General features: G+C 51.2%; 2 protein-coding genes across 20 annotated transcripts in view; both read left to right on the top strand.

Moving 5' to 3' along the window:
• The window catches only part of Jakmip3 (Janus kinase and microtubule interacting protein 3), a 123,154-nt gene extending 113,684 nt beyond the window's left edge, over positions 1-9,470 (top strand). For 18 of the 19 annotated variants that reach the window (XM_076912423.1, XM_076912402.1, XM_076912464.1 and 15 more), the window contains one exon: positions 7,151-9,442. The gene's annotated coding sequence lies outside the window, so the exon portion shown is untranslated. Of the gene's footprint in view, positions 1-7,150 lie in introns of all 19 variants that reach the window. The other variant, XM_076912487.1, reaches the window with a different exon arrangement.
• A 2,045-nt stretch (positions 9,471-11,515) lies between these two features.
• Dpysl4 (dihydropyrimidinase like 4) lies at positions 11,516-27,229 on the top strand. The gene is made up of 14 exons (XM_034515642.2): positions 11,516-11,676; positions 15,087-15,175; positions 15,766-15,950; positions 17,483-17,647; positions 19,252-19,313; positions 19,405-19,485; positions 20,002-20,070; positions 20,463-20,583; positions 21,785-21,941; positions 22,303-22,444; positions 23,310-23,480; positions 23,960-24,139; positions 25,166-25,331; positions 26,356-27,229. The coding sequence occupies exons 1-14, from the start codon at positions 11,638-11,640 to the stop codon at positions 26,445-26,447; spliced, it is 1,719 nt and encodes a 572-aa protein (XP_034371533.1). The 5' UTR covers positions 11,516-11,637; the 3' UTR covers positions 26,448-27,229.
• Positions 27,230-27,535: the final 306 nt, after the last annotated feature.

Here is a 27,535-nt window from a genome sequence, read left to right on the forward strand (position 1 = left end):
GTACATGTGTATGTGAGTGTGTGTGTGTGTGTGTGTGTGTGTGTGAGAGAGAGAGAGAGAGAGAGAGAGAGAGAGAGAGAGAGACAGAGAGAGAGAGAGGTTGTTGTTGTTTGTGGTTACCCACTGAGGAACGAAAATGCTGGGTCAAGTAATATCAGTGTCCAGCTCTGAGACCCCTTTCCAGTTTTTCCTGGCTGCAATGCTTTTATTTTTGCTCTGTCTCTAAAATCTTTGCTTTTCTTGGCAAAGACAGTTCTCAAATGTTCCTGGGTGTGTTGCACTAAAATCTCAGACCAGACTGAAACAACTGCTGGGAAATGGAAGGTATGCCCTCCCCCTCACTGCTCCATTGTCTAATCCACACCCCCACCCCCACGCCTACCCCCACCCCCACCGCAGGGAGCTTTTGCCTGTGGGACAGCTGCTGCCCATCTATAACATGGCCATTTTGGTCTGTGCAATAATGGATCCTTTCATAGCACGACTGGGAGGCCATTAATAAGAGATGTCACTGCTAGAGAGGTCAGTGTCAGAAACGTAAGCAGGATACCCCCACTGTCAGCTGAGACCAGCTGCCTGCAGCCAAGACAGAAGAATTCAAGAACCAATAGGAAGCAGGCGAAAAGTGCTCACACCTGCATGTGCCTTGGAGGATTGCGGGGACGTGTGCTTATGTATTTGATGTGTGTGCCTGCGTGTAAGTGCCCATGCATTTGGTTGTGTGTGTGCACACCCACCCATTGGATTCGCTGTATATAGTCAGACAAAGGGAGACTGAGCAACGTGCTCACTATCCAGTCAGGAGCATAGGCAGAGCCTTGTGTAGCCTAAAGCCTTAGCCGATCTGTTCACCATGAACAAAGCCCTGGATGTGTCTAGCCTGGCCCCACCCCTGAAATTACTCCTCACCTTTACCCAGGATTGGCCTCTCATTTTCAACAGTCCTCTAAGAGCTGAGGTGGGAGCCCCTGGGTAAGAACAGGCCAGTGTTTCATGTCTCCAGACTGAATTGACAAGGTAGGAGGAGGACCGTGGTGCTTGTGGTCCCCGCACTAGGCTGTCCGGTGCTCCCCAGAACTCAGGAGTTGCAGCAGTAGGGCTCTGCTCCAAGCCTTTAGGCAAGACCACTGTGTACCCTGGTGTGTTAAATGGAGCCCGAGACACAGCACATTTCCCAAGCACAAACCCCACTTCCTGCCTGGTGTGGGGCCCAGAGGTTCTAGTCAATGTGGGCTGCTCTTGCTCTAGGAGTTTTACCCATAAGAGTCCTGGCTCTCTAGACTTGACATCAGCCGTTGCCACTTCCATCTGCAGGAGGTCTGGAGTCTTCTGTAAACAAAGAGGCCAGGAGACCTCAGTGGCTGCTCCTGAGGCCAGAAGGATCACAGAGCAACTGAGAAACAGCAGGCAGAAACCAGTAGTGGCTGCAAAGATGCTGGGGCCCCACACATGTACTCCTTTCTCACAAGCGTGGGAGAAGAGTGTCCAGAGGTTCTCACACGCTCTCCTTCATGAGCCTCTGGCTCCAAGCCATCAAGCAAGATCACAGTGCATCCCATTGTGTTGAAGTGAGCCCAGATCAAAGCACATTTCCACAGCATAAATCCCCTTTCCTGCCTGGGGCTGGGCTCCCTTGTCTGCTTCCAACCTCTGCTTGCCTCTTCCTCATCACACCTGGGGTGTAGCACCCTACAGCAGTAACTCACCCTCTGTCTGTTCTTCCGGGGCCTCTCCTAGGAGGATGGGGCAAAGGAGAGATTTCTAGAGTCTCCACATGGTGAACTTTGGGTAGGAACAATGGAAATGTAAGTCCCTCTGTGTCTCAGGATGTGGTCCAGCCTTCTCCCCAAGCCAGGCCTTTCTTGTCTACTCTCTGGGGAGTGAGTCAGGTTGGTAGATTGAACCTAGGGAGGTCAGGTTTGATTCCCACCTAAACAAAGCGTCTCTCAGAATCTCAAATGGGGTCCTCATTGGAGAAGCATTGTGATCCCAGAGGCAACCACAACTGTTTCCTTGGAGCATCTGACCTTGCTTACCTGGGAGGATGGCAGTGACCCCAGGGTGAGCATGGTCCTCTAGAGAAAGAACTCACTGAAGACATACAGCCATATACACAGAACAGGCTGATTGCAGAGGTTGGCTCATGTGACCCCAGAGGCTGAGACACACCTCCCCAATCTGCTGCTTTCAAGCTGGAGGCCCAGGAGGAGGGGCTGAGAGGTCTGAGCTCTGGTCCCAGTCCTGCAGTGGCAATTTGGACATTTCAAAGGGAGAATGAGTTTCAAAGGGAGCTTGAGCCAGGGATCAAGCTGAGCCCTGCTCAGGAAAGTGAGGGAAGTGAGTTACAAAGCAGTAAGAGGCCAGGCCTGTGCAGGATCAGCAGCTGTGCCTGCCAGCTGGCAGATATCAAAGCAAGGAGACCTGGGACCACCCCAGCCCCCACTCCATTTCAAATGGGAGGCGCTTTGGGGCCTTGCAGAAGCTTCTGAGCTGGAGAGAGCCATATACACAGTTGTCACCGCTTCTGGGAAACTCCAGAGGGAGGCCAGGTATGGGTGAGCAGGCAGTGCCCTTCTCAGGAGGCAGGTGAGGGGCTGGGTTGACCTGAGGCTGAAGCTGAGGCTTCGGGAGCAGGAGACTGAGGGAAACTGGGGGGAGCTCGGCTCATCTGCTAGCCCAGAGGGTTAGATAGAGTGGCTGAGAGAAAGAAGAAGCCACTAAGTCACTCTCATCGGCTTGCTTATTCCTTGATGTTACCCCAGATCACAGTGTTTAGGACGAAGGCTTGAACTCCAAAATGGCCTCGGTATTGCTGCTTGGTTCTGTTTGGCTTGAACAAGTTTGGTTGATGTGACTGGACAGACAGAGCTTATTAGAAAAATTTATCTCATCTCTTTGTATCTTGAGGTCCATTATTCTGGGAGCCCTGGAGAATAGTGTTTGGGGTCTGCAGGGTCCCAGCCTTTCCAGTGGACTCTACAGACAGGAGGGTTTGTTTTGTTTTGTTTTTTCATTTTTTTTGTCTCTGCACCCTAACTAAGGCTGTGGGCCCCCAGCTTTTTCCAGTGTTACCATCTGTAGCAGTTGATTTTGATCCAAGCTGCACTTTTGGAGACCCGGGAAGGTGTTCATCTCCTGTGCCAAACAGCTTACTGTTTCCCAACAGCCGAGAGCCTGTGGAAACTCTCAGTGCAAACACAGGCGGCAGGGCCGCTCCCCGGCTCTGTTTTGACATAAATCAGCATGCTGTTTCCCCATCCATATGCCAGGGCCATTTCCTGTGCTACCCATGGGTGTTGCTTCCACAGCTCCAAAAGCCTGAGTCCTCATTGCTGCAGGCTATACTCCCCACCGCAAGTGTAGGGGAGGGGACAACAGCTTAGTCCTGGTCCTCATTCCCACCCCACTCTATTCATTTTGGTTCTATTAGCTGAGTCCTCCTGTTACCAATTCAGAGTGAATCTCCAGCTTCACTGTGACCCAATACTAAAGCTTCATTAATTGTTTGCTCACCAGGGAGAAGGGAGGCTGTGGCCCAGCTGCTGGCCTTTAAACATGTCACATGGCCATGAGGCAGGTAATGGCCTCACAGTCTCTAATTGAAGCAGCTTGGAGCTGGCATGGGACTCTGAGTTGCACCCAGCATCTCCCTTACATGCCACTCAGTTCCTCTCTTGTCACTTGTCTTTGTAAACTGTGAGCTCTTGAGGGGACAAGCAGCAGTCTGAGCCTGCATTTGTCACTGTGGAGTCCTTGGTGTGACCCTGACACACCCAGAGAAACACTTGCTACCCGAAAGGGCAAATGACTATGCTCATGATGGCTAAGGGCCATGTCCTATCTGACCCCAGTCTGCTAACTTCCCTGTGGCAGAAGAAATGGAGTATTCCAGGGTCACCAAGATCACCCCATGCTGAGTGTTTCACTAAGAGTCACAGGACTTGAACCACCATCCTCCTGTGGCTGAGTTATCACAGCTATGTCACTAGCTACACAGGTCCATCAACACAAGGGAGTGTGGTACACAGGCAAGGTCATGGGGTCCTGAGCAGGTTTCTGTGTTCTTCTCTTCCTGTGAGGTTTCTATGGAGCACACTCTCCACAGAAGGGAAACACATTTATGCAGCACTGGGGGAAGTCCACTTGAGATGCATAGTTCCAGGCTTTTGAGGGATTTGATTGGTTGGGTACCCAACCCTGGTCCACTGAGTCCCAGACCTGGGAGGGAAGGCAGGCCTGCTGTAGTCTGATCCTTTGTATGGTCCAAGAAAGTAGAGTCTTGTTTCAGAAGTTGTTTTCTCAACTCCAGGCTGTAGGCAGGAGAGTAACTTCAGGCTTCCTAACTGCAGAGATTTGTGAGGGAGGGTTTGGAGGTCTGAGCCAGCACTGGTAAAGCAGTTGCACAGGACAGTGAGGATACCCAATACCTCACAGTATGGGACACAGATACCAAGACCAGGCACACAAGATGGTTTTACTCTTGCTTACCCTGTGCCCACCAGCATGGCTCCAGTCTGACCAAAAACTTGACCTGAAACTGAACTAGTGGCCAGAAAGGGAATAGATGGGGGGAGAATAGTCTATTTTCAGAAACTTGAACTTGGGAGTAGGGCAGAAGGGATTTTGTAGGACTAGAACCCTGGGACCAAAATGATGTCCCTGAGTATATGCATGTATATCCAGTATACATGTTATATGGATGTGTATATATGTACATTGTGTGTAGTGCAGTCATGGGTGAGAAAAAGGCAGAAAGGCAGCCATTCCAGAAACTGTACACGATGTACCTGTATATGTATGTGGGGAAAAATCTCGCGGGCGGGGGGAAGGGAGGGAGTCCGGCGACAGAGTCTCAGGGCGGTCCGGCACCAGGGCTTCCCGCGCCGCCAGCGGGAGGATCCCACATTCACACAGCTGTCGGTGGGCTGGCCAGCGGCTGCATCGGCAAGGTTCCAGGGTTCCAAAAGCTGGGAATCAGGCGGAGAGACCATGGACACGTGGAGTCCGGTTTTCCAAAGCTTCTATTGTTCATGGCATGGTGAATGGATGCAGGTGTTGTGCGCTTCCCCCGCCAAAGGCCAGGGGAGACCAGTCTTATAGGGAAGGGAGAAAGGGGAGGGAATAACTTAATTAGCTACGCCCCTGGCCTTTTGATAATTCATTAATATTTAAATCTCTGGAGGTAGAGACTTGTTAATCACGCCCTCTACCTGTCCTACGTGACTGAAAGTAACAGGTTAAATGGAGTTACCTCGTCCAAGGCCCAACATATGTATATGAATGTTTTGTATGCATGTGCAGGGCTGTAGCTTGCATGTGGGTGTGGGTCCTGTTGGGCTGTGTTGTAGTTCCCCAGTGTCTGCCACAGCTCAGGGAGGCAGAAGAGTGGGAATTTTACTGAGTTTAAAGGAGAGGCTGGTAGGGACATTGCCCTATGTGACTGAAAGGCACTGATCAGTGGAGGTCTTTGGCCATGTGTCAGGAGCCTGGACTCTGGGAGTGTGGCAAAATGTATGCTGTCCCTTGCAGGGTCTCCAGCCATCTCTAGCCAGTGCTCAACCAGAAAACAAGCTATTCTTTCACGGTCCCACACGCATGTGTTGTATTGTATAAAGATGTGTAGAAATGTAAATGTACATTCAGTGTGCCTATGTAAGGCTCTGGAAACTGTGCATGTGTGTGTGCGTGCATGCGTGTGTGTGTGTGTGTGTGTGTGTGTGTGTGTTAGCATTCACGCACCTGCACATACAGTCACAGATGAAGGGAGGACACCACCCACCTGCAAACAATGGCAGTGAATGAAGTGTGTGGGCAAAGCAGGGAAGCTGCTGGCTCAGAAGAGTGACAGAGGGAGTGGCCCCAGGAAGTCGGATGTCCTTATCTCCCTTCAACTTAAGGAGTGGCTATTTTAGGGTTCTGCATATTATTTTCAATGGGTTTTGCTTCTTCTTGCCATGTATGTAGTTCATACTCTGGACAGTTGATCACGTAATTCATAGAGTCAGTGTATGGGGTAGGAAGGCTGATGGGTACGTATGGGGTAAGGGCCTTGGGTGAGAAGGTTGGAGAGCTGAAAAGAGAGAATGCCTCAGGCCTCATCGGACTCAAGTGTCGCCTGGGCATTCTCTCTTTTCCTTCTTGGAGCTTTGACTTTCTACCTTAAAAATAAAAGGTCTAGAGTTGAAATAGTCTTCCTTCTCCATTTTAATGTTCTAAAAATAGATGGTTCTGTGACACCTTATCTAGGAGTCAATCCGGTTAAAGGCAGAGAGTAACATGTTCTTATAATGACAGCATTGACTCCAACTAAATGTGTGCAGAAGTTAGCATATATATATAATGTGACTATTTTAATTCTTTAAAATTCGTTAACCTTTATCATTTTTAAATTTTTTTTATGTGTATGGATATACGTCTGCTTGTGTATCTATGAAGAATGTGCGTGCAGTGCTAACGAAGGCCAGAAGAGGGGGCGGGCTACTGTGGAACTGGTATTACATTAGCTGTCATGGGGGTTCTAGGAATCAAATCTTGGTTCTCTGGAAGAGCAACCAGAGCTTTTAACCACTGAGATATTTTTGCAGTCCCTAATTTTTTACTTTCTGTGAGGTGATATCCTCTTAGGTAGATGTTAGTATCTGTGGTCTTGGGTCTTCCCCCACTCACTGCATCGGGTGCTGATCAGCTTGAAAGGAACTTTTAGCAGCTCCTTGAGTGTTTAGAAACATTAAAATCTTTAAGGTAATAAGAGAAAGTTAGAAGATAGCAGAAGGTCCCTTCCCCCCCCCCTTTTTTTAAGCTCAGAGAAGAACAAATTGAGAAGAATTTGGCAGTCTCTAGGAACTTCTGAGGAAGGCTCAGATAGATTCTACAATGAGGAGTGTAGACTAACGTGTGGTGCAGTCTCCTAGGAGGGTGTCTGCTCAGATGGAGGCTCCATATGTGCCATTAGTGCAGTATCTCCAAAGCCAGCTCCTCCAGAATGGGATACTATTGCCTGCATGAAAAGCCAGTCTGAATGTAGCCCTCATTCTCAGTATTCCTCCAGACCCTGCTCTTTGTGTGCCCCACATTGTGAACGCTCCTGTGTATGTGTGTTGTGTATGTTACACTAAAGCCCTTGTATCTACTCTTTTTTTTTTTTTTTCAGAGAGAAAACGGTGCAGCCATGAGAGCGGTTCAAAAGAGGTTTTCATTGTGCTAGATGATACATCCAGCATCCAGGAAAGTCTTCCCTTGTGTGGACCGGACTTCATCCTGGTTGGAGGAGGCTCTTCTGTTCTCATCACATCCATGCTAGTCTAAGATTGTTGCCCTCTGTGCTAAAATCAGGAGGGCATGCGTGTGCATATGTGTTTATGTGTGTGCTTGCTCAATGAGAAGTCAGTGCCCGGATTAAAGCCCTTTCAAGGCACCTAGAAGTTGACACACTGGATAGTGAGATTTGCGGTCAGGTGTGACCATTACATTCAGCATTGTATATTACAGTAGCCCAGGGGAGGAAGGAAAGTGCTGTCTGGAAGTATTAGGTTCATTTTATATGTGTGTCAGGAAAAATGTTCCGCTGTGGTGCAGATGACCAAGTGGTTATGAACCCCTAGGTCAAAATCAGAGAAAAGCTTACAGGATTGGACACATGGGCCCTTTTCTTCACTGGCTCCAGGATTTCTGCTGGGAATTGCACTACGTGCTGTTGGTCCTTCCTATTGGCTATCCATGCCTGGTCATCATTTTTCTGGCTGAGCTTGACTTTGGGTTTGGTCTTTGAGTCTGAAATTTTTAGTCCTTAATGCATGGTCTTGTCTTATTTAAATGACTTTCTTCCCATTTGCTGTACTCAGTACTGAGTGGCAGCAATAGGGCTGTATCAGCAATGCTGCCACAGATCTGTAGGTGAGGGAAGTCGCTGGGTTAGTGACCGATGGACTGTGCAATGCAGGCATCTCGGAGCTGCCTCAGGTCTATGCTGCTCCCTGCCCACCAGTGCTCCTGGCCCAGCTCCAGGTGAACTTGCAAGAGAACAGTAGTTCACTGGGGACAAAAGGTTTTACTGGAAACTCACCCCACCTCACATCCCTTCCGTTCAGTTGGAGCGTGGTTTTTCTGCATGTTGTGTGTATGTCTGGAATACTTCATAATACCCCCTGACACTCTAAATTCCAGGTCTGGGAAATTTTGTTGTTTTAAATAAAGGCTATATAAGGAGGAGAAGCATGTCAATAAGTACCAACACTCATTAAGTTGCTACTGTTTATGTGTAAAGTATATGTACATAGAAAGGAAAATGGCTCCGTGAATGTTAGATAAAGTCCCAAACTGCATTTTCACCCAGCTGTATTCCTGAAAGCACATGCTTAGCTGGAAGGCTGTCCCTCTCTTTAGATCTCATTGTTTTTATTCATATGTCATAAGCACCTTCTTGTCACCTGATCCCAAAGTCAGATCTGAACTTGGGGCCGGGGTGAGGGAGTAAAAGTGAACCTGTTTCCGGTTCTTGCTGCCGATGAGCGTCTGAAAAGCTCAAGCACTCCGCTAGTAAAGGTGCATTTTCTAAATCCCAGTCTGAATCTTTTATCCCAAATGCTGGGTTGGACAGGATTCCCTCCCACGTTTGAGCTCCTGCTGCTATCTCCTAAAACAGGGCAACTGTGTGCAACGGCACTGCCCTGGTGAAGGAAGAAGAGGGACCCTGACATGGCCCCCAGGGACTCAAACTGTGCCACTGAGGTGTGGGCCTCGGCTTCATGTTGCATTGAGTTGTCAGCCCGCTCACTCCGTGTGCACCACAGGGCACAGCATAAGCATCTTCGTTGTCTAAACTAGAAATCCACGTAAGCTGCAGAGTCCTTTGTGAACAGCCATGCGGTGTCTACTTTGTTTCCACGGTCTAGCGTTCTGTTGCTGAAGGCCTATGGCTGTGATGGAAGTCTTTGCCCTTGCAGACTATGTAGCCTTCAGGAAACCTGAGTGCCTTACGCAGCTTGTAAATACCAACTGGGAGTCAGGAGGGAGGGTGGAGGTGGGTCTGAGGCACACTGATAGCTGATTGGCTCTTGCCATAACTCGCCATTGAACTCTTAAGGTGGGTTGTGTGTGAAAAGACAGTGATGGATCTAAGTCTAGGCTCAGGAAAATCACATTGTGAATATATGTATCAAAGCATATATTTATTGTATCTTTTCTAAAAAGCTTTACTGTAAACATATGCAAAAAAGGAGCAGAACTTGGCTTCTTGTGGCAAAGTGCCAGCCAGTATTTGTGTTCGATGAAGCAATCCTTAACACACCCCCCTCTCAACATGCGATCTTTCCGTTCAGTGCTAAACAGTATTCCCAGGCTTAAACTAGGTTTGTATCGTGGCCAATTATAAATTTTACACATATTTTTGTATTGTGGTTCCTATAATATATACCAGAGAATTTTTACTTATTTGTAAATTATTGTACAGTTTTAATAAAACTTGTTTTAAATCCTAGCTCAAGGTGTCTCCTTGAATATCATTAAAGTGTGAATTTATTATCTGTTTTAACCTTTTCTGCCTTCAACATTTGGCCGGCAGTGCCTCTTTCCATGCAAGAAAGGGAATTAGGACCTTGTGCCCACTGGGGAGGGAAGCCCACATGTTACCTGCAGCCTCATCCAGAGACACTTAAAATCATTGAAAGGATAGCCCTTCAGTCAAAAGACTCTGGCAGTCATTAGCTGAAGATGGCTACCTGGAAGGTCTCTTCCAGTGAGTTCATCCAGTATGTAACATGGAGAAGAATTCAAGTAGCTTAGGAAAGGAAAAAACAAAACAACAACAACAAAAAACCCTTTGGGACCTTGATAAGAACAGTTGGCTACATCTACTGTAGAAGCTCTCACACTGATGAGGAGCTGAAGTTTTGCAGGTGCACTTGAGAGAGGGGGAGTCCAGGTCAGATGGGAAGATCTAGGCTCACTGCCAGGCCCATGCCCCCAGTAGGGTGTCGTAGCAACTCATTGTCCAGGCACCTGTTCTAAAGGACTGGCTGGGTGGATGATGTGAAGGTGGGGTCTTTTGTTTAAAATCCATCACTGTAGACTCCATGATGATGACAATGAATGTCCTGTGACTTGCTGGGGTTAAGGGGTGTGTCTGAGAGCACCTCTTGGCTTGACTTGTCCCAAATCCTTAACCTTGGCTTCAGAATAGGCTGTTCCTGCTGGCCCTTAGATCCTCTTCTTGCATCATGGCTCAGCATGGATGCTCCCGAAGCCCCTGGAGTAGACACCAGCTCCATAGCTCTTACCCTGCCTTCTGAGAGTCGGTGGGGCAGAAGTTGTGTCCTGAGGGCAAGTCACCAGAGTTCTTTAGGACAGTTGGTGCCTCTGGCCTGGCCCAATGCTTTCAGCACCCTCTGTTTCTGGACAGCATCGGTTCAGAAAGGCTTCTGTGGGCTTCTGTGGGCTCCAAGGGAGACCAAGAGGCTGCAGCACCGCCCCATTCCACGTGCAGACCTCATGCTAGAGATTGGGGTGCCCTGGCTGCAAATCTCCCACTTCTGCTGTAATGACCGGCCCTATGTGTCTTTGACACCTCTGGCTGGGCTTAAGCTTGGGGTTTTCTTCTGCTGTATGGAGGATGCTTTGGAAAACAGGAGCTACCAATGACAGCCCTCAGAGGTCCTCAGGTCGTCAAGCTACACCAGGAACCACAGGGTCCCGAAAGAGCCAGGCAGAGATGATCCAGCCAATGCAACCTGTCCCAGGGGCCTGCCCAGCAGGGCTCCAGTTCACAGGCCTCAGCAGGTAAAGGAAGCAGGACTCAGGCTTGGGGAGGAAATGGCTTATAGGTAGCCCTGAGACCAGGAGTGAGTTAGCTAGCGGTCAGGACTGAGTCTTCACCGTGGTCTTCCCTGGCAGTGCCCAATCCAGTCCTTTTATCTTTGTCTGTCTTGGCTGTTTCTCTCTGCCTCTTCAACTTGTCCTCCCCCTCCTACCCTAGACTGGTGTGACCTGCCAAGGAACAGTCTGGCCTAGGCATCCCACTCCCTAGTCCCGCAGTCATACCAGACTGTGTGGTAATAACAGAATAGGAGAAATCTGAGGATTTTTTTTTTTTTTTTTTTTTTTTTTTTTTTTTTTTTGCCAGAGATACTAGGCTAGATTCTGGCTCCTGCAGCGCCTCCACACAGATACGAGAATTAGTTTTGAACCCTGCAGCCTGGGGTCCCTCTGGCCACCACAGAACAAGGCTAGGTGGGGCCAGGCTGGATGGGCACCTCTTCTCCTGTCCTTTCCCGACTACAAACTTCATACATGTTAGTCCTGACAGGTCGCGAACCATCCCTCTCCACTCAGCACAGGCGGACCAGGGTGCAGTGGTCCCAGTCTGTGGCCTCCAGGGTTCTCTTGGGGAAGGGAGGGAGAAAGGGAAGGGGAAAAAAAAGGAGAAGGGAGAAATTTTGAGCAAGCCAGCATAAACCGGAGCAGGGGGAGGGGCCCAGATGCAAATGAAGGTCGGTGGGCGGGGCCTGGATGCAAATAAGCTAATCGGAGCCCAGAGCTGGGCTAGCTCACACTCGGACTTCCAAAGCTCCGCGTGTGTCCCCGCCGTCACATCCACGCCCGCGCAGCCCCTACCGAGGACACCCAGCCCGCCCGTGGATCAGGATGTCCTTCCAAGGCAAGAAGAGCATTCCTCGGATAACGGTGAGTCGGGCCCCCGCCCCCGCTGCGTCTGCGCCCCTTGCCCACGGCGGGAGTGGCTTGGCTTGCTCGCTCAACGGACGACCCTCCCGGTCTTGTCCGTGAGTCCCACACCTGCTCCAGTCCCCAGCCCCGCACCAGCCTTTTCTGCCCTCTCCTTCGATCGCCGCCAGCAGCGGGAGAGAGCTCTCCAGGCCGCGCGGAACCCGTTGCGCAGTCGGCGCACAGGCCCGGGGCCCGCCAGCTTTCCAGACTCTGGTGATCGGCTTGGAGAGACTGGGTGCGCAAGCGGCCTGCTAGCCAGAGCGTAGGTGGCCGGCCTCCTGCTGGGTCTGGCGCGGGGCGGATGGGGTTCAAGTGGACACTGCCTGGAGCTCTGTCTCCAGGACGGCTGGCGGACACAGCCTTTGTTGGCCCCGGGCCTCAAGGCACTCGGATGTCCGAAGCTGTTCCCAGAGCAGCCGGTGGCCGCCTACCCCCTGGGCGCGCCGCTTTCGTGTCTCTAGCGCTTTGTCCGAGACAAAGCGATTTAGCCCTGGCTACTAGATCTGGTGTCCCTGGAGGCCCCGAGCCCCTGCATGAAGCCGGGTTCGGAGACTCCACAGAGAGGTGAGTACTAACTGACCACTGAAACCAACATCCCTACAGAGCTCCCTTTCAGAACAGACCTTCCCAACACAGACTCACAGAAAGTAAGAGGTCAGTGTGTCCACCCGGCCGGCCAGGAAACAAAGCCTTCCCACTGGGGCAGCCGGAAGCCTCAGGGGAAGAGAGGGGGGCTCCTGGGATCAGCTGGACCAGGTCGGAGGCTCCAGGAGTTCTTTTCAAAGCTCTAGACTTGTTCTCATCATAAGAGCTCTGGAGTCTAAACAGGCTGTTGGGGAGGTCAGCTCACTAGCCTTCTGAGGGGTGGGGGAGTCCTCTTCCCCAATCAGAGGGACCAGAAGTAGTTCCTGCCTCTTGACTGCCTACTATTCCTAGGGGTCCAGGCCTGAGGAAAAAGCCCCATCAGCCAGCTGGCAGTGAGTAGAGATGGTAGTAGCAGTCTCCTGCCCAGTCAAGCAGTGTTCATGAAAAGAGAGAGGGCTCCCTGGAACTCCCATTCATCTAGATGGGGTATATCACAGTACTGCTTCCTCCCCCAAATACAGAGAACCCCGGAATGCAAATTCTGGTGCCTGAAAACAGGAGTCTAAATAAGGACCTCAGAACTCAGAGATTCCTTCTAAAGGCTGAGTTTTCCTAGGTTTTTCTGAGAGTGACTAGGCCAAGAGGGGAAGACGAAGTGTGTGGTCCAGAGTACCAGCCCTGCAAAGTGGGTGGTTGTAGTAGGCCTATGTAGGTACTGATGCTCAGTGAGGCTAGTTAGTGGCCACCGTCAGACATTTGGAGAGAGTTAGTAAATGAGCTGCGGCCATGGCAGGTATAGTCAGTCCAACAAGCTACTTCCACAATGGGCCAGATGGTAAGTCCATTCAGCTGTGTGTATCATGTCTGTCCCACTTGAGGACTCCCGGGCAGGGTGATTCCATGGACATGAATGAACCTCTGAACTTCATCTGTAGACACTGTGACGTGGATTTCACAAGATGTTTCCAAGTCATTCTTTTCCTGGTTTCCCCCAACCAATGCATAGCTTAATAATCATGTGCGTGCAGAGGGCTGGGTGATGTAGGCTGGGGCTTAGTTGCCAGGCCTTTGGGAGACTGTGTGGTAATAACAGAATAGGAGAAATCTGAGGATTCAGCCCAACGCTCAGCAGTTGGTCCAAACAGTGAAGTATACACAGAGCTCCCTGTTGTCCTTGTAGACTGATAAGGTTCCGCTTGGCTCTCTCTCAGCTGATTCTCCTGGCCCCAGACTGATGGTATAACAGACCTGAAGCTGGCCTGGAGGTCTGGCCCAGCTGCCACATGGGCCACAGGAATTTGGGGCATGTAGCCAGGTCTTCTTGTTGAACGCAGAGTGCCTTCCCTGGATAGTTCATAGGAAGAGTTGGGGCTCATAAAGGTTGGGAAGGGGCAGCGGCAGATTTCTTTTCCCATGTGTGTTCTGCATCTGCCCCTCCATCCCTTGTGTGTCTCCACTGTTTGCTACTGAGGCGAGGCCATTGATTCTGAGGTCCATGCAAGAGTTCCACCTGCAAGTTTCCCTTTCTGCCTGACCCCTCCCTCCTGGTTGGTCTTAAAAGTGTTCATCTTATGGATGCTAAAAATTGGAACCAATCAATTTGATTCTCTGCCTCCATTTTGCTGAGGTTAGCCCACAGGGAGCTTTCCTTACCCACAAACCCTTTCTTCACTCACTTGAATGTCTTCACACTACATCAGAGCCTGTAGCCTCCTGGTTCACCACCCCGTCCTTCATGCTCATGGGTATTCTATTAGTTCTGCCCATCAACACCCAGCCCCCATCAATTCTGTTTGCTCATGCCTATGTCAGTAACACTGAGAATGAGCCTCTCACATCCCCTGAACAATCTAGGAAGCCGTTCAAGTAGCCATCTTACTCCCCCTTTCCCTATCATAGTCAGTTTTCTTTCCGACAGCCCAGGTCATCCCTGCATCAGTAAGAATTAATCAAATGCTCCTGGCCCTGCTATCATCCTGTGGACTCCAAAACCTGTGTGTCTCAGCTTGCCCAGCTCTGCTGCCTGATCTTTCTCTTGCTTCTCCCATTTACTGTAGCCTTCTTGTTGTTCTGAGGCTTAATACCAACCCAAGCTTTTTCCTGCCTCAGAACCTTTGTATTACTGCTTCCTAGCCTGGAGCAATCCTTTACTTCTGTCCCACTACACTGGTCTCCGGTACTAGTTCCCCAGAGAAACCTTGTGATGCTCAAGGCAGCCTGGATTCCTCTCACAGTTCTATGACCTGTGCCTTGGTGGAAGATAGTAGAGACACGTTGCCTCTATCTGTCTATACTGGGGCTGTAACCTCTGGATTCAAGACTAAGATGTCTGGCTTCTAGCCCCATCATGGGCCTGTAGTATTCTGGTGTAATAGCCCAGTTCTGTTATTGCCCATCCACCTTTGTCAGCACAGGTGGAAGAGGTGCTTATTTAGAACTGGAGGTCGCCAGCCCTTCCCTCAGGCCAGATTCTTTTTGCCCCTTAATGGTGAGAAGGAAAGTTCAAATGTAGCAGCTGTGTCACCCACCATACTTTCATCTACACAGCTTTACTCTGGTGTCCTCACTTAGCCCCCTGCCTTCAGCATCTGCTGAACTAAAGTTAGTGCCGGGGCTGTGTCAGACAATGCTCCGAGTGTCCTGTTTTGGAGTTCTGTAAACATACACTTGAGTTGGTTCTTATGGCTTACAAAATGCACCAAAACATTTCAGTCACTCTAGGGGAAGAAATTCCTAGTAGTTTAAGATGTCTCCCTCAGCGCCCATTGTTTTGTCTCTGTCAGAGTGACCGCCTTCTCATCAAAGGTGGGAAGATTGTGAACGATGACCAGTCCTTTCATGCTGATCTGTACGTGGAAGATGGTCTGATTAAGTAAGTTTCTGCCCAGCGGTGTTTGTATATCTGTGTACGTGTGAATGTTGGTTACCCTGTACTCGGGTGTCTGCTTTGGGGTGGAAATCATGCAGATACTTCCCCCTCACCAAAACCCTGTCCCTGGGAACAGTCCTTGAGACGTGATAGTCTTGCCGGATAATCATAAGACCTTGAGAAAGACAATGGGTCCAGCGTCCGTGTATCTTTGTTTTATCACAGCCTTTCATTCAAGTCTGGGCTCCTGGAGATGAACCGTAAATACTGAACTGCTCACTCCTCTGCTTTATGTGCCAGGGAGCTCTAGTGCTGGTCAGTAGACAGCAACCAGGGGCTTCAGTGGAGGTCAGGAGGAAGGCCATATTGGCCCAGCACTGGGCCTCTGCCTTGCTCTCCCGAGATAGTGTGAGTTCTATTCCCTGGCATCTGGGCAGACAGGTAGCCATCTGGCCTTTTTTTTTTTTTTTTTTTTTTTTTTCCTCACAGGCAAGATTCCAAACCCTCACTTCTTAAAGCCACTGCCATGGAGCTTGTTTGAGTGCTAACTGGCGCTGTCTATGAACAGTGACAACTCTGTTTGTTGCTTTCAGGCAAATTGGAGAAAATCTTATCGTCCCTGGGGGCATCAAAACCATTGATGCTCACGGCCTGATGGTACTGCCTGGGGGAGTTGATGTCCACACCCGGCTGCAGATGCCTGTGCTGGGCATGACCCCAGCTGATGATTTCTGTCAGGGCACCAAGGCGGCCCTAGCGGGCGGAACCACAATGATACGTGAGTGTGCAGGCTACTTGCCAAGTCATGAAGCCTTGAATAACACAATGGCTCCAGCCTACATGTGTATCCTTGTGTTATCACAACGCTTAGTATGAGGCTGGGGCTTCTGTAGATGCTTAGGCATGCTGGGACAGTGCATGGCCCATCTCCTTATTGCATGAGTTGGTTTTTCTCAGTTCAATTTCTCTGTTATGTCTCCATCTAAAACATGCTGGGCACACCCTGGCCACTCCTGCATCTCTTTCTGGGCCAGTTGCCTTGGCTCATTCTAGGATGCTGATGAGCTCTGGATAAATAGAATTGTGCCCACTTACTCCCCCTAGGGGATTGGCAGCTGGCCAGGAACTGGGGTTTGGAAATCCCAGTGCTCTGGACCAGAAGAGTTGTGGCCCAAACCCTGCCTTTGAAATCTATTTGCAGTAAGTTTTTTTTGCCTGTGTCAAGAATTGAGGCTATGGTTTCCGAGACAGGACATTTATACTCCGGTGTTTGAGCTCTCTGTACACATCTCTGTATTTTGGGCTCATTATTACAGTCCTACATACTCATGCTATATGTCTTCAAGATAGGAGGAAAGTGCTCATCTCTAAGGTCTGAGGATAAAGGATATATTATACAAGTTTCTTTGTGCACCTGGCACACAGTAAGTACTGTCCCTACTGCTACCAGGGGGTACAGTTCTAGAGAGTCTGGTCACTTCGCAATAACACTCATCCATGGCTACAACCACAGCTTGATTTGGTTCACCCTGTCACAGACTGAAGGAAGGCTAGCAGCAAGGTGGCCACGGCAGGCTCCTGCTCAAGTCCATGTGGTAGCCCAAGTAAGCCAGCACAGCTACACTGTTACATGGCCTGCTCATGAGGTATCTCTGGAATCACAAATGGGATATACTTAAGGCTGAAGCATAAGCTATGTAGTGCATGAGCCCACTCCTGGCTGGTGATCTGAGTGATGGACAATGGGAGTGTGGCCTGGACATGAGGCAGCCATTGGTTCCTGAGGTACACCGTTTTGTTGAGTAGCCCTTCTGAGCTCTCTCCTGGCACATCTCAGGATTGACCAGTGAGCAGTGTTTGGACTTTAGAGTGGGAGGGAACCAGCACAGTGGCCACATGCAGGAATGATTTGGGACTGTTTGGGCCTTGTGGAGTCAGCAAAGCCATGGAAACTGACCCAGTAAAAAGAGTTTTCTAGAAGCCTTCAGGTCCACAGGGCCAGCACTATGAACACCTGGAAACCCTGACCTGCTGTTCCTCAGGGAGCCAAGGTCTGCTGGAAATGGGATGGCTTGAACTCAGGCTCCCCTCTCAGTACTCTCCTCAGAGAGGCTGGAGGGATGTGATCAGAAGATACCCATGAGCTGGCTGGAAGGAACAGGGAAGGTAGCAAGACAGGACCTCCCCCTGCTATATCTTTCTCCAATCCCACTCTGGTCTCCAGAATGTGAACCCAAATCCCCTTTGGAGACAATAGTGGAACATCTTGGCCAGGCTGGGGAGCCTGGCTAAATGTGCTGTCCCCAACAGTGGACCATGTGTTTCCTGACGCTGGTGTGAGTCTGCTGGCAGCCTATGAGCAGTGGCGGGAGCGAGCGGACAGTGCAGCCTGCTGTGACTACTCCCTACACGTGGACATTCCCCGCTGGCACGAGAGCACCAAAGAGGAGCTGGAGGCCCTAGTCAGGGACAAAGGTGGGCAGCAGTGAGGGGTGGTGGTACCTGGGAATCTCTGTGTCTGCAGGCAGACCAAGGGGTCCCTTCTAGAACCCCTGTGATTTGCTGCAGTCTGCCAGCCTGGTCGGAAGGTGGGGATTTAGGATTAGATTTGGAGAAGAGTCATCCAAAGTCAATTGTGTTTTCAAAACCTCTGGACTAGGAGGTCCTATGCCGTGAACACATCCCATAATTGGACTTCCCACGGAAACTTCAGCGACCATGCTGACCTTGGCTCTCTGTGGTTTTTTTGGTTTGTTTTGTTTGTTTTTTTTTTTTGTTTTGTTTTGTTTTGTTTTAGAAGAGAGATACCCTGATGACAGAGACACGGCCACATTTCCATCACTTGGTTTTTCTCTTAACAGGTTGTTTTAAGCTTTGTATTTACCTGTAAGTAAAGACTAGCTCCATTCTACACAAAGTCCTAAAGCTAAAACCACACCCGAGTTTATTAGCGAGCCGACACACAGTGATATTGTACTGGATGCATGTCTTCCACTGAGTTCCATGTGGTGTCTGTAGCCACCAGATGAGTAGGGCCAAGACTTTGGACTTCCTGACTGCAGAACCCTTGACACTTACAAGGGACACTGTTGTCTGCCTGCTATGAACCCAAGGCCACTCCTTGGGTTCTAGTTTCCATAGAATGATAGTCCTCACACTGACGTCCTTTGGAGCATAGGGCCCCCACACCTCTTCCACTTGGGTGTAGTGGAGTCTGTTCTTCAGTTAACGGTTACGAGTCTCTGCAGCCTCATGCCTCTGAACTGGGTGTCTGCAGCACTCCCTCTCCGTCACAATTGCCTCCTAATCAGAAATTGACATCACATGCAAGTCATCACCTGGGAGGATGGCACAAGATGGCCCCATTTTTCCCAGGATGCCCCACATTATTTCCATCTAGAAGGGGATAGGGCCCTGGATTGAGTGAGTGGACTTGGGGCTGCCTTCAGGCCCCAGTGGACCTTCTTCAGTCCTGGTCCTGGGAAGTCCTGGGCAGATTCTGGCTGCTCAAGAATTAGGAAAGCTCAACCTTGCTCTCGATTAGACTTCAATATTGTGGGCATCAGCCCCTCCCTTCCCCCTATGTGTCTGAGGTCCCAGCCCTGAGACTTGACTGCCCCTCTCATAGTGTCAGGAACATGCACTGTGAGTTGTGGTGTAGACAGGCAGGACTCAGGACCTGTAGGCAGGTGACATGCCAGATGGGCTGAGACAGGCTCCCTCAGCATGCCAGGCCTGGCTGCTTCTTCTGAAGAGAAAGGATGGGGCTTGGGCAGCAAGCCCATGACACCGCTCTATGCCTTGCAGGAGTGGAGATCTGCCTGACAGGTGGTGGTGGTGGTAGTAGGTATATTCTTCCCCCATGTACCTACTGGGTGAGCAACGTGTTCCAGGCTTGGGGTGTTGAGCAGCAATGAGGGAGTGGCTGACACATAGCCAACTCTATCGTGTGACATGGCTTGTTGATGGAGAAGGTTTGCCTGCAGGATGCTATGCCAGCCAGCACAGCTTCTGTGGGAGGATGTTGCTGTCTCTGGGCTCCTCTCTTGGTGTCTGACCCCCTCTAGTCTCTCTTCTAGGTGTGAATTCCTTCCTGGTCTTCATGGCATACAAGGACAGGTGCCAGTGTACTGATGGTCAGGTGAGAGCAAGTTCACGGGGAATGAGTAAGGGGGTGTCTTGGGCTGTTGCTGGAGAGACAACCCTACAAGCACAGAACTCTGTCTCCACAGATATATGAAATCTTCAGCCTCATCCGGGACCTTGGAGCTGTGGCCCAGGTGCATGCAGAAAATGGGGACATCGTGGAGGAGGTATGAGATGCTGCCTATGGGGTTGGCTGGATGGGTGCTCCAGTGGGTACACACATGGCAGACAAAGCTGGGTGGAGACAATATGAGACCTGTGACCTCTGTGACCCTTGGATGGGAGCCAGATTCCTAAGGAGGGAGGGAATGTTAAGTCAAAGGTCAAACAGCCTGTGAATTAGGGAGCCATAACTCCCTGAACCACAGCTGGGGAGTAGGAAAAACAGGTTTTTCCATGATGGCTACAGATCTTACCAAAGTACCCTAGCCTGTCCTTTGGGAGAATGCAGTATGATACCCAGGGTCAGGAGGAGGTAAGGGAGGTGGCTGCCCATCAAGAGCTTGCACCTTGGGCCAGCCTTCCCCAAGTCCACTCTGCTATGGGTGCTTCGTGGCTGTTCTGTTCTGGGAGGTCCAGGGGCCCAGGACTACCCTCAAGGTGTGAGTCTTGCCAGCCAGGCACTTCATATCCAGGGCTTGGGATCCTTGGGGCTGGAGCAAAGCATCCTATTGGTCATTTAGGAACAGAAGCGTCTGCTGGAGCAAGGCATCACTGGTCCTGAGGGCCATGTGCTCAGCCACCCAGAAGAGGTAAGTCTGCCCTGCTGAGAATACCATCTCCCCACCCTGTGCCCCAGTGCTGTGCTAAGTTGGCCCTGGTACATAGCCTGAGTGGTACTCTGCTCATTTTGTCCTCATCTTGGGGGCTTAATACGATGACCCTCTGCCTACCTGAATCATCTCAACCACTTCTCACCCCACAGCCCTTACCTGAGGCAAGAATGCAGTGCACTTGGGCCCTGAGAATTGTGTGGGTCAACCCAGATTCTAGACACTGAGGCTTCATCTATGCCCTTGCTCCAACAGGGATGCCTCCAGTGCCTACAGTCTCATAGGTGATCTTGGGTGCCCCAGAACCTACCTGAGCAGGAAATCTCGGGGCTTACTGTGTTCTGATTGGCCTCTCCCTTCACCATCTTCAGGTAGAGGCCGAGGCTGTGTACAGAGCAGTCACCATTGCCAAGCAGGCCAACTGCCCACTATACATCACCAAGGTGATGAGCAAGGGTGCAGCTGACATGGTTGCCCAGGCCAAGCGCAGGGGTGAGTGCCAGCGCTAGCTTCCCATATGTTCCTAGCTTCCCAGAGCTCTGCTGACAATTAAGGACCTCCAGGTGGTAAGGAGGGAAGACCCAATGGAAAAGTAGGCCTCTTCATGGGGCACCTGCTTATGTTAGTCCCAGGGATAAATGCTCAAGGGAAGTTTAGGAGCCCTGTGTCCTCATGAGAGACGAAGCTGGACCCTAGGCTGTAGCTTTGTTAGAGAAATAACTGCCTTCTAGGAGTCCTTAGCACACTGTGTTTTCTGTTCTCAGGGAACCCAAGGGCAGAATTATGAGTATGTATCTGAGAGGGGTTCTCAATTCCATAGAAGGGCTCGCTTTCATATTCGTTATGGATACACATCCTGACAGCTGAGGGGCTCTGTGCCCATAGCACTCAGACTATCTAGGGGCAAACACATATGTCCTGGCAGGTCCGTAGCTAAAGTTAACAGGGGCTAGACTGTGTGTGGATCCAGAAGGGCTGTGAGTTCAGAGGGCCAGGGAAGCCCCAGCAGTCACCAAGGCACTGGAGAGGGACAGGATTGGGGCACAGGACCAAGGTCATACATTAAAGAGGCAGCATGTTCAAGAACAATGTAGGATCTCGTATCCATTTCCCCCACCCAGGCTCGTAATGAGAACTCGTTTTCTAACCCTGCCTTGAGACTGTGGAGTCCCTGAGGTGGAAGTGAATGTGGACAGGGACAAGTTTTCTTCCCAAAGATTGGCACAGTAACCCACTAAGTTTACAAGGGAGAGGATTACCCTGGAGCTTCACCCCTCCTCCCAAGAAGCTACTCTGCAGCAAGACTAGTCCCCACCCAACTCTGAGTCTGGTGCTTTCCCATTCACTTATAGGAACAGCCTCAGCCTAGTTCAGAGGCACAAGGCTTCTCCGAGTCTGAAGTGACAGGCTTAACTGGTCAAGTTCTATTCTGTGGCCCAGCTGGAGGGCCCAGCAGCCTGACCCCTAGCAGAGGTTGTAGATATGGAAAGAATCAGTTTCTCAGCCATTATACTTCCCAAAGAACCGCCCCACAGGGTTAATGACTAACCAGGGGCCCCAGAAAAGAGGACAAGCTTTCCCTGGCCATGAACGTAAGGACAGAGAGTCAGAAGCAGTATGAGACCCATGCTTTGCTCAGGCTCCTGGTGGGCTCAGGTTAATGGGGTCCTGACATAACCCTTGCTCACTTTAGGGGTAGTCGTCTTTGGGGAACCTATCACTGCCAGCCTGGGCACTGATGGCTCACACTACTGGAGCAAGAACTGGGCCAAGGCTGCGGCCTTCGTCACTTCACCCCCTATCAACCCGGACCCTACTACTGCAGATCACCTCACCTCTCTGCTGTCCAGGTGAGTACTCACCCCACCAAAGCTCAGGTCAGCGGTGGCCTCCAAACCTGTGTGCTTCCTCCAGACGCCCCCAGAGGAACCCCAAGCTTCTACAGGAATGCTAGCTGGGGAATTACTAGGCTCTCTGGTCCCAGCTGGGGTTCCCCACCTCTATGCTGCCTTGGCCTTAGCCCCTCACGATTCTCTTCATGCCCTCCATATTATGCCTACCTTGCCCACTCTCTCCCTTCTGTACATAAGTACCAGCTCAAAACTCTTCCATAGCCTGGGTTGGCTGCCTAGGAAGCTGGAACTGACCCCGCTGTGGTCGGTTCAGAAGGGCCAGCCCCTGTGACCCACTCTGACCCTGGCTTGTTCTCAGTGGGGACCTCCAGGTGACAGGCAGTGCACACTGCACCTTCACTACTGCCCAGAAGGCTGTTGGCAAAGATAACTTCACGCTGATCCCCGAGGGCATCAACGGTGTAGAAGAGCGCATGTCTGTGGTCTGGGAGAAATGTGTGGTAAGTCTAGGCCTGGGAAGATGCGGGTGAGGCAAGGGCTGTCAACAGCAGGAGGACTCCACTCCAGAAATGCTTGTGTGTGAGAGAGACAGCCTTATCCCTCCAAGCCTTAGCTTAGCAGTGACAGTACAGTCACCTAGTCCTTGGAACGAGACTATCACATTTATGGATTCCCTACCATGGAGATTAATGACATATCCATCACCCTGCATACCATAAATATGTAATTGTTACATGTTAATGAAGAATTTTAAATTTTTAAATGGGATTCATTTATAGCCAGGCAAAGTGATGCAGGCCCACAGTTACAGCACTCTAGGAGCTAAGGCAGGAAGGGAGGGAGGGAGGGAGAAAGAGGGAGGGAGGGAGAAAGAAGGAGGGAGGGAGGGAGAAAGAAGGAGGGAGGGAGGGAGGGAGGGAGGGAGGGAAGGAAGGAAGGAAGGAAGAAGGAAGGAAGGAAGGAAGGAAGGAAGGAAGGAAGGAAGGAAGGAAGGAAGGAAGGAACCCAGGTACATATTTAGGGGGCAGGTCTCCTTCCTCTGGATTCTGGCCCCTATCCTGAGTCCCTCCCTCTGCCATGCCTACAAACCAGAGAGACTCTCATAGTATCTCAAGGGACACTGGTGTTGGTATCAAAGTATCCCCATTTATCACAAAGGCAACTAGAAATGGGGCTGTGTCCATAGGAGCAGTCAAACGACTGGACTACCTGGTCACTGTCATTAGTGCCCCTGTCTGGGTGGGCATCTGTACCACTGGGTTATTGCCATGGAGAGGTCATGGCTGGAACCCCTCCTGAACTTGGGATATCCCATGATATCTACAAGCTCAACCTTCCCCCTCATCTGGTCCTCTTCCTTCTCAGGCTTCAGGGAAAATGGACGAGAATGAGTTCGTTGCCGTGACCAGCACAAATGCTGCCAAAATCTTCAATTTTTACCCCAGGAAGGGGCGTGTGGCTGTGGGCTCTGATGCTGACCTGGTCATCTGGAACCCAAGGGCCACGAAAGTCATCTCTGCCAAGAGCCACAACCTGGTGAGGAAGCCCCCCTCCTTAGCCAAACCTGGTTAGACCTGCTTCCCAGAGGTATTACCGAGATAGGTGGCATCTGTCTACCCTCAATGTGGCTCTTGGTAGCTTTGATTTGTCCAGTACCACATCTACCCAGCACCTCACTTAGCCACTGTCTTGTCTGCTGTTTTCATGGGTGTGTGGCTGACTTTACTGACCAATCCTACAAATTAGGAGACTGAGGCAGAGGATGCCACACCTGCCTAGGCAAGGATGGGTCCTCCCCACCCCACCCCACCCCAACCCTACAACACACTCTGCTCCCTGACTCGGGGATGCTGGGTTGGTTGAGGGGTAATTTCTCGTGTATGTCATTTGTCTACCTTAGTTGCATGTTTTTTTTTCTGGATGGAGCCTTAGCACAGCACATGCAGGTTACCTGTAGTGCTGGCCAGCCTTAGGGTCAGGGCTGAAGGGTGCTGCACCTGTGGGCCTCTCCTCAGAATGTAGAGTACAACATCTTTGAAGGCGTGGAGTGCCGAGGAGTGCCCACAGTGGTCATAAGTCAGGGCAGAGTGGTGCTGGAGGACGGAAACCTGCTTGTCACCCCAGGGGCTGGCCGCTTCATTCCCCGGAAGACATTCCCGGACTTTGTCTATAAGAGGATAAAGGCTCGCAACAGGGTAAGAGGCTGACCTGGGGTGACAGGACATCAAATGGGTGGCAGGCGTGGAGTTCCCAGTGCAGAGTCAGTGAGCCCTTGTATGGGGTTCTGCCTCCTGGCTGATGTGGATTTGGCAGGCACAGTGGAAACCATCCACTTGCCCAAGGCCTACAGATCATTGCCTATTATAGGGGAAGTGACCAGGAGGCCCTTAGCAGGCCTGCTCTCTCCTGTGCCTCCTGTGCCCAATGCCTACTCAGTGGTGGGTGTACACCATGTTACAGTTGTCCATAGGAACAATGGATATAAACTCATTTATAACCACCTCTCTGAGTACATTACCATGAAGATGCAAATGTGGTCCAGAGCACACCACACACACTCCACTCACTCCCTCCCTCCCTGAGGGGTAAAGCTGTAATTGAGACCCTAGGAGGAGACAGGTCTGTACAAGGCAAACCTTGTCCCATGTGCTGAGGGGATGTGGTGATGGAAACCAGTTCATTCCTGCTTGCTCTTCTCTGCTAGGTAGTGATGACCCTCCCTTTGCCAATAGGATCTAGTCAGAGACTTGTGGGTTGGCTCAGACCAGATTGTCAAGTAGGCCCAGGAACCCAGAGGGAGATTCTAGCCAGGAGCACAAGCCCATCAATTTCTCTTTTTGGGTCACTGGTCCATGCTGGGGTCCTAGGAAATGCCTCTGGCTTTGAGAGCCCTTTTCTGGGTCTCATTCCAGTTCCAGATGAGGCTGCTTTGCTCTTAAGTGGCCTTCTCTGAACATCTTTTGTGGCCAAGGCGCTCTCACGCCCTCATCCCCTCTGTGTGTGTGTGTGTGTGTGTGTGTGTGTGTGTGTGTGTGTGTGTAGGCAGATTGATATGCAGGGAGAACACTGAGGGAGGTATGTATGAAGCTGTGTGTGATCCTTTATTTCAGGGGAGCATGGGATTATTGAGCAGGGCCAAGTTGGGGTACAGAGCAGATAAGACAGGGTACTAGCCTTTATCAACTTAAGTAGCTAAACCCCCAGCTCTCTTGTCTCCACAGCTAGCAGAGATCCATGGTGTGCCCCGAGGCCTGTATGACGGGCCTGTCCATGAAGTGATGTTACCTGCCAAGCCAGGGAGCGGCACACAGGCTCGTGCATCCTGTCCAGGCAAGATCTCAGTGCCTCCTGTGCGTAACCTGCATCAGTCAGGGTTCAGCCTATCTGGTGAGTTGGGTCTGGGCATGGGGTAAGAGGGTCTTCTGCCAGGTCCAGCCTGTGCCCAGAGGACTCTAAGCTCAGCTGGAGACTTGTACACAAGGCAGATCCCAGGGTGGGCCAGTGTGGGCACTATAGGGTAGGGGCACTGACCTTGGTGAGGAGCAATGAGGTGTGCACCCCCGCTGTGGAAGCCCATTTCCGTCCTAGCATTTGCCCTTGGGGTGCTGCTGAGATGAGCCTACACCTTGAAGCAAGCAAGCTGGGAGAGGACATGTCAGCACACGACTAAACACAGAATGTCCAGCGTGCATGGGAAGAGAGGTGTTACCTCTGTGGGGACCCCAAGTTATAATACAGCTTCCTTAGCCCCAGCCCCACTAGCTCCAGAATCACTGGTGAAGTGTGAGGCATGGGTCTGAGCTGTGTCCTTAGCACTTGGGGACACATTAGAGCGTACCTGCCATGTTGACCAACAGAGATGGCTTTTACTAGGTAAGGGGCTTCTCTGTCCCCCCTCTTGCCTACCAAGGCAGACCCTCCCCATTACTTTCCCCATCTGTGAGTGGGGGCTATATCACCGTATTACTTCTGTCATCTTCCTGCTTGGGAGGCTATCACAGTTCCTGGTCACTTGGTGATTTAGGATAAGGGGGAGTCCTTCAGAATGCAAGATCATCTTGGAGATGGGGCAAGCACCTGCCACCACAAAGATCCACACTAGGGACCAAGCAGGGCAGGCTTCCTGGAGAGTTAGCCTTTGCCTTCCTGTCCCCCACAGATTGGAGAGCTCCATTGGCCACTTCTGTTGCCTTAGGGATGAGCAGGCTTCCTGGCCATCTGCCCTGTCAGGCATGGCTTTGGGGAGAAAAAAAAAAAACCCTGTATACACATTACCTGAGGTTGGGTAGATAGGTTCTGTGGTATTGGTATGATGGGTGCAGCCAGCCATGTCTGACTTCCCTTTTGGATGGAAGGAGAGCCATACCACCCCCTTCAACCTCCTTATCACACTTGCTTGCCCTTTCTTCAGGCTCTCAGGCTGACGATCACATTGCCAGACGCACAGCTCAGAAGATCATGGCACCCCCTGGAGGACGCTCCAACATCACTTCTCTTTCCTAGACTTGGGGTCTGGCAAGCTGGTGCTGCCCCCACTGGCAGGGTGTGGGGACTACTCACTTCAGTTAGCTCCTTCCTTTGTAGATGTTATTGTGAAAGGTGCTTGGCCTTGCCCTCCCCCTCCCCACAAGCTCTCTCTTGGGAGTCCCAGCCCCCACTCTGAGGTACCCCCTCCAGAGGGCTGAATCCAGAGAGAGTTCACTGCCAGAGTGAGAGGATTAGGCCTGGCAGTGAGCAGGTGCCTCTTGCCCCCCTGACCTTACCATGAAGGCCCTCCAGGAGAGCTCTTGGCCTCCAGCCTGTGAGCTTTCCAGGGTCTGGGTATAGGCAGGGTGGGCGTTTGCTGCTGCCACCCCCTAAGAAATCACTGCCCTGTGGAAGCCCCCAAGCTTCCACCAGTTCTGTGTTGCTAAGATGCAGCTACCCCTTGGGGGCTTGTCCCCCTGGCTGCCCTGTGTAGGGAGGAGAGCATGTGAGCGGAGCCTCCGCCTTGGAGGTTGTTGATTTCAGGGATTCACCAGTTACTCAGTGCAGGGGAGCTCCCTCCCACATAGACACTTTCCAGGACCAAACCTGAGCTCCTATAGCAGCTGCCTCTAGGGAGTGTGACGATCCCTTAGCTAAGATGAGCTCCTATAGCAGCCGCCTCTAGGGAGTGTGGCGATCCCTTAGCTAAGATGAGCTCCTATAGCAGCCGCCTCTAGGGAGTGTGGCGATCCCTTAGCTAAGATGAGCTCCTATAGCAGCCGCCTCTAGGGAGTGTGGCGATCCCTTAGCTAAGATGAGCTCCTATAGCAGCCGCCTCTAGGGAGTGTGACGATCCCTTAGCTAAGACACTTTCTTTTCCTACAAAGTCTGTTTCCATAGGTTTATTAGAGTAGCGGTTTTGTACTGTGAGGAAACCATGGCCAGGGATCTGCATGCTGCTGTACCAGATGCTGGCCACCGGCCAAGCCTGATGTGAGTCAGGTCAATAAAAAAGTCTGGGTTAGAAGTTGCCTGTGTGTCGCCAGCCAGACCTCCCTCCCTCACAAGCATCTGCACAGGGACCAGAGAGCCCCTGCCACTATTGTCACCTCTGCCCAGATGCC

This window comes from Arvicanthis niloticus, chromosome 1 (assembly GCF_011762505.2).
Source record: "Arvicanthis niloticus isolate mArvNil1 chromosome 1, mArvNil1.pat.X, whole genome shotgun sequence".
NCBI classification, from domain to species: Eukaryota; Metazoa; Chordata; class Mammalia; order Rodentia; family Muridae; genus Arvicanthis; species Arvicanthis niloticus.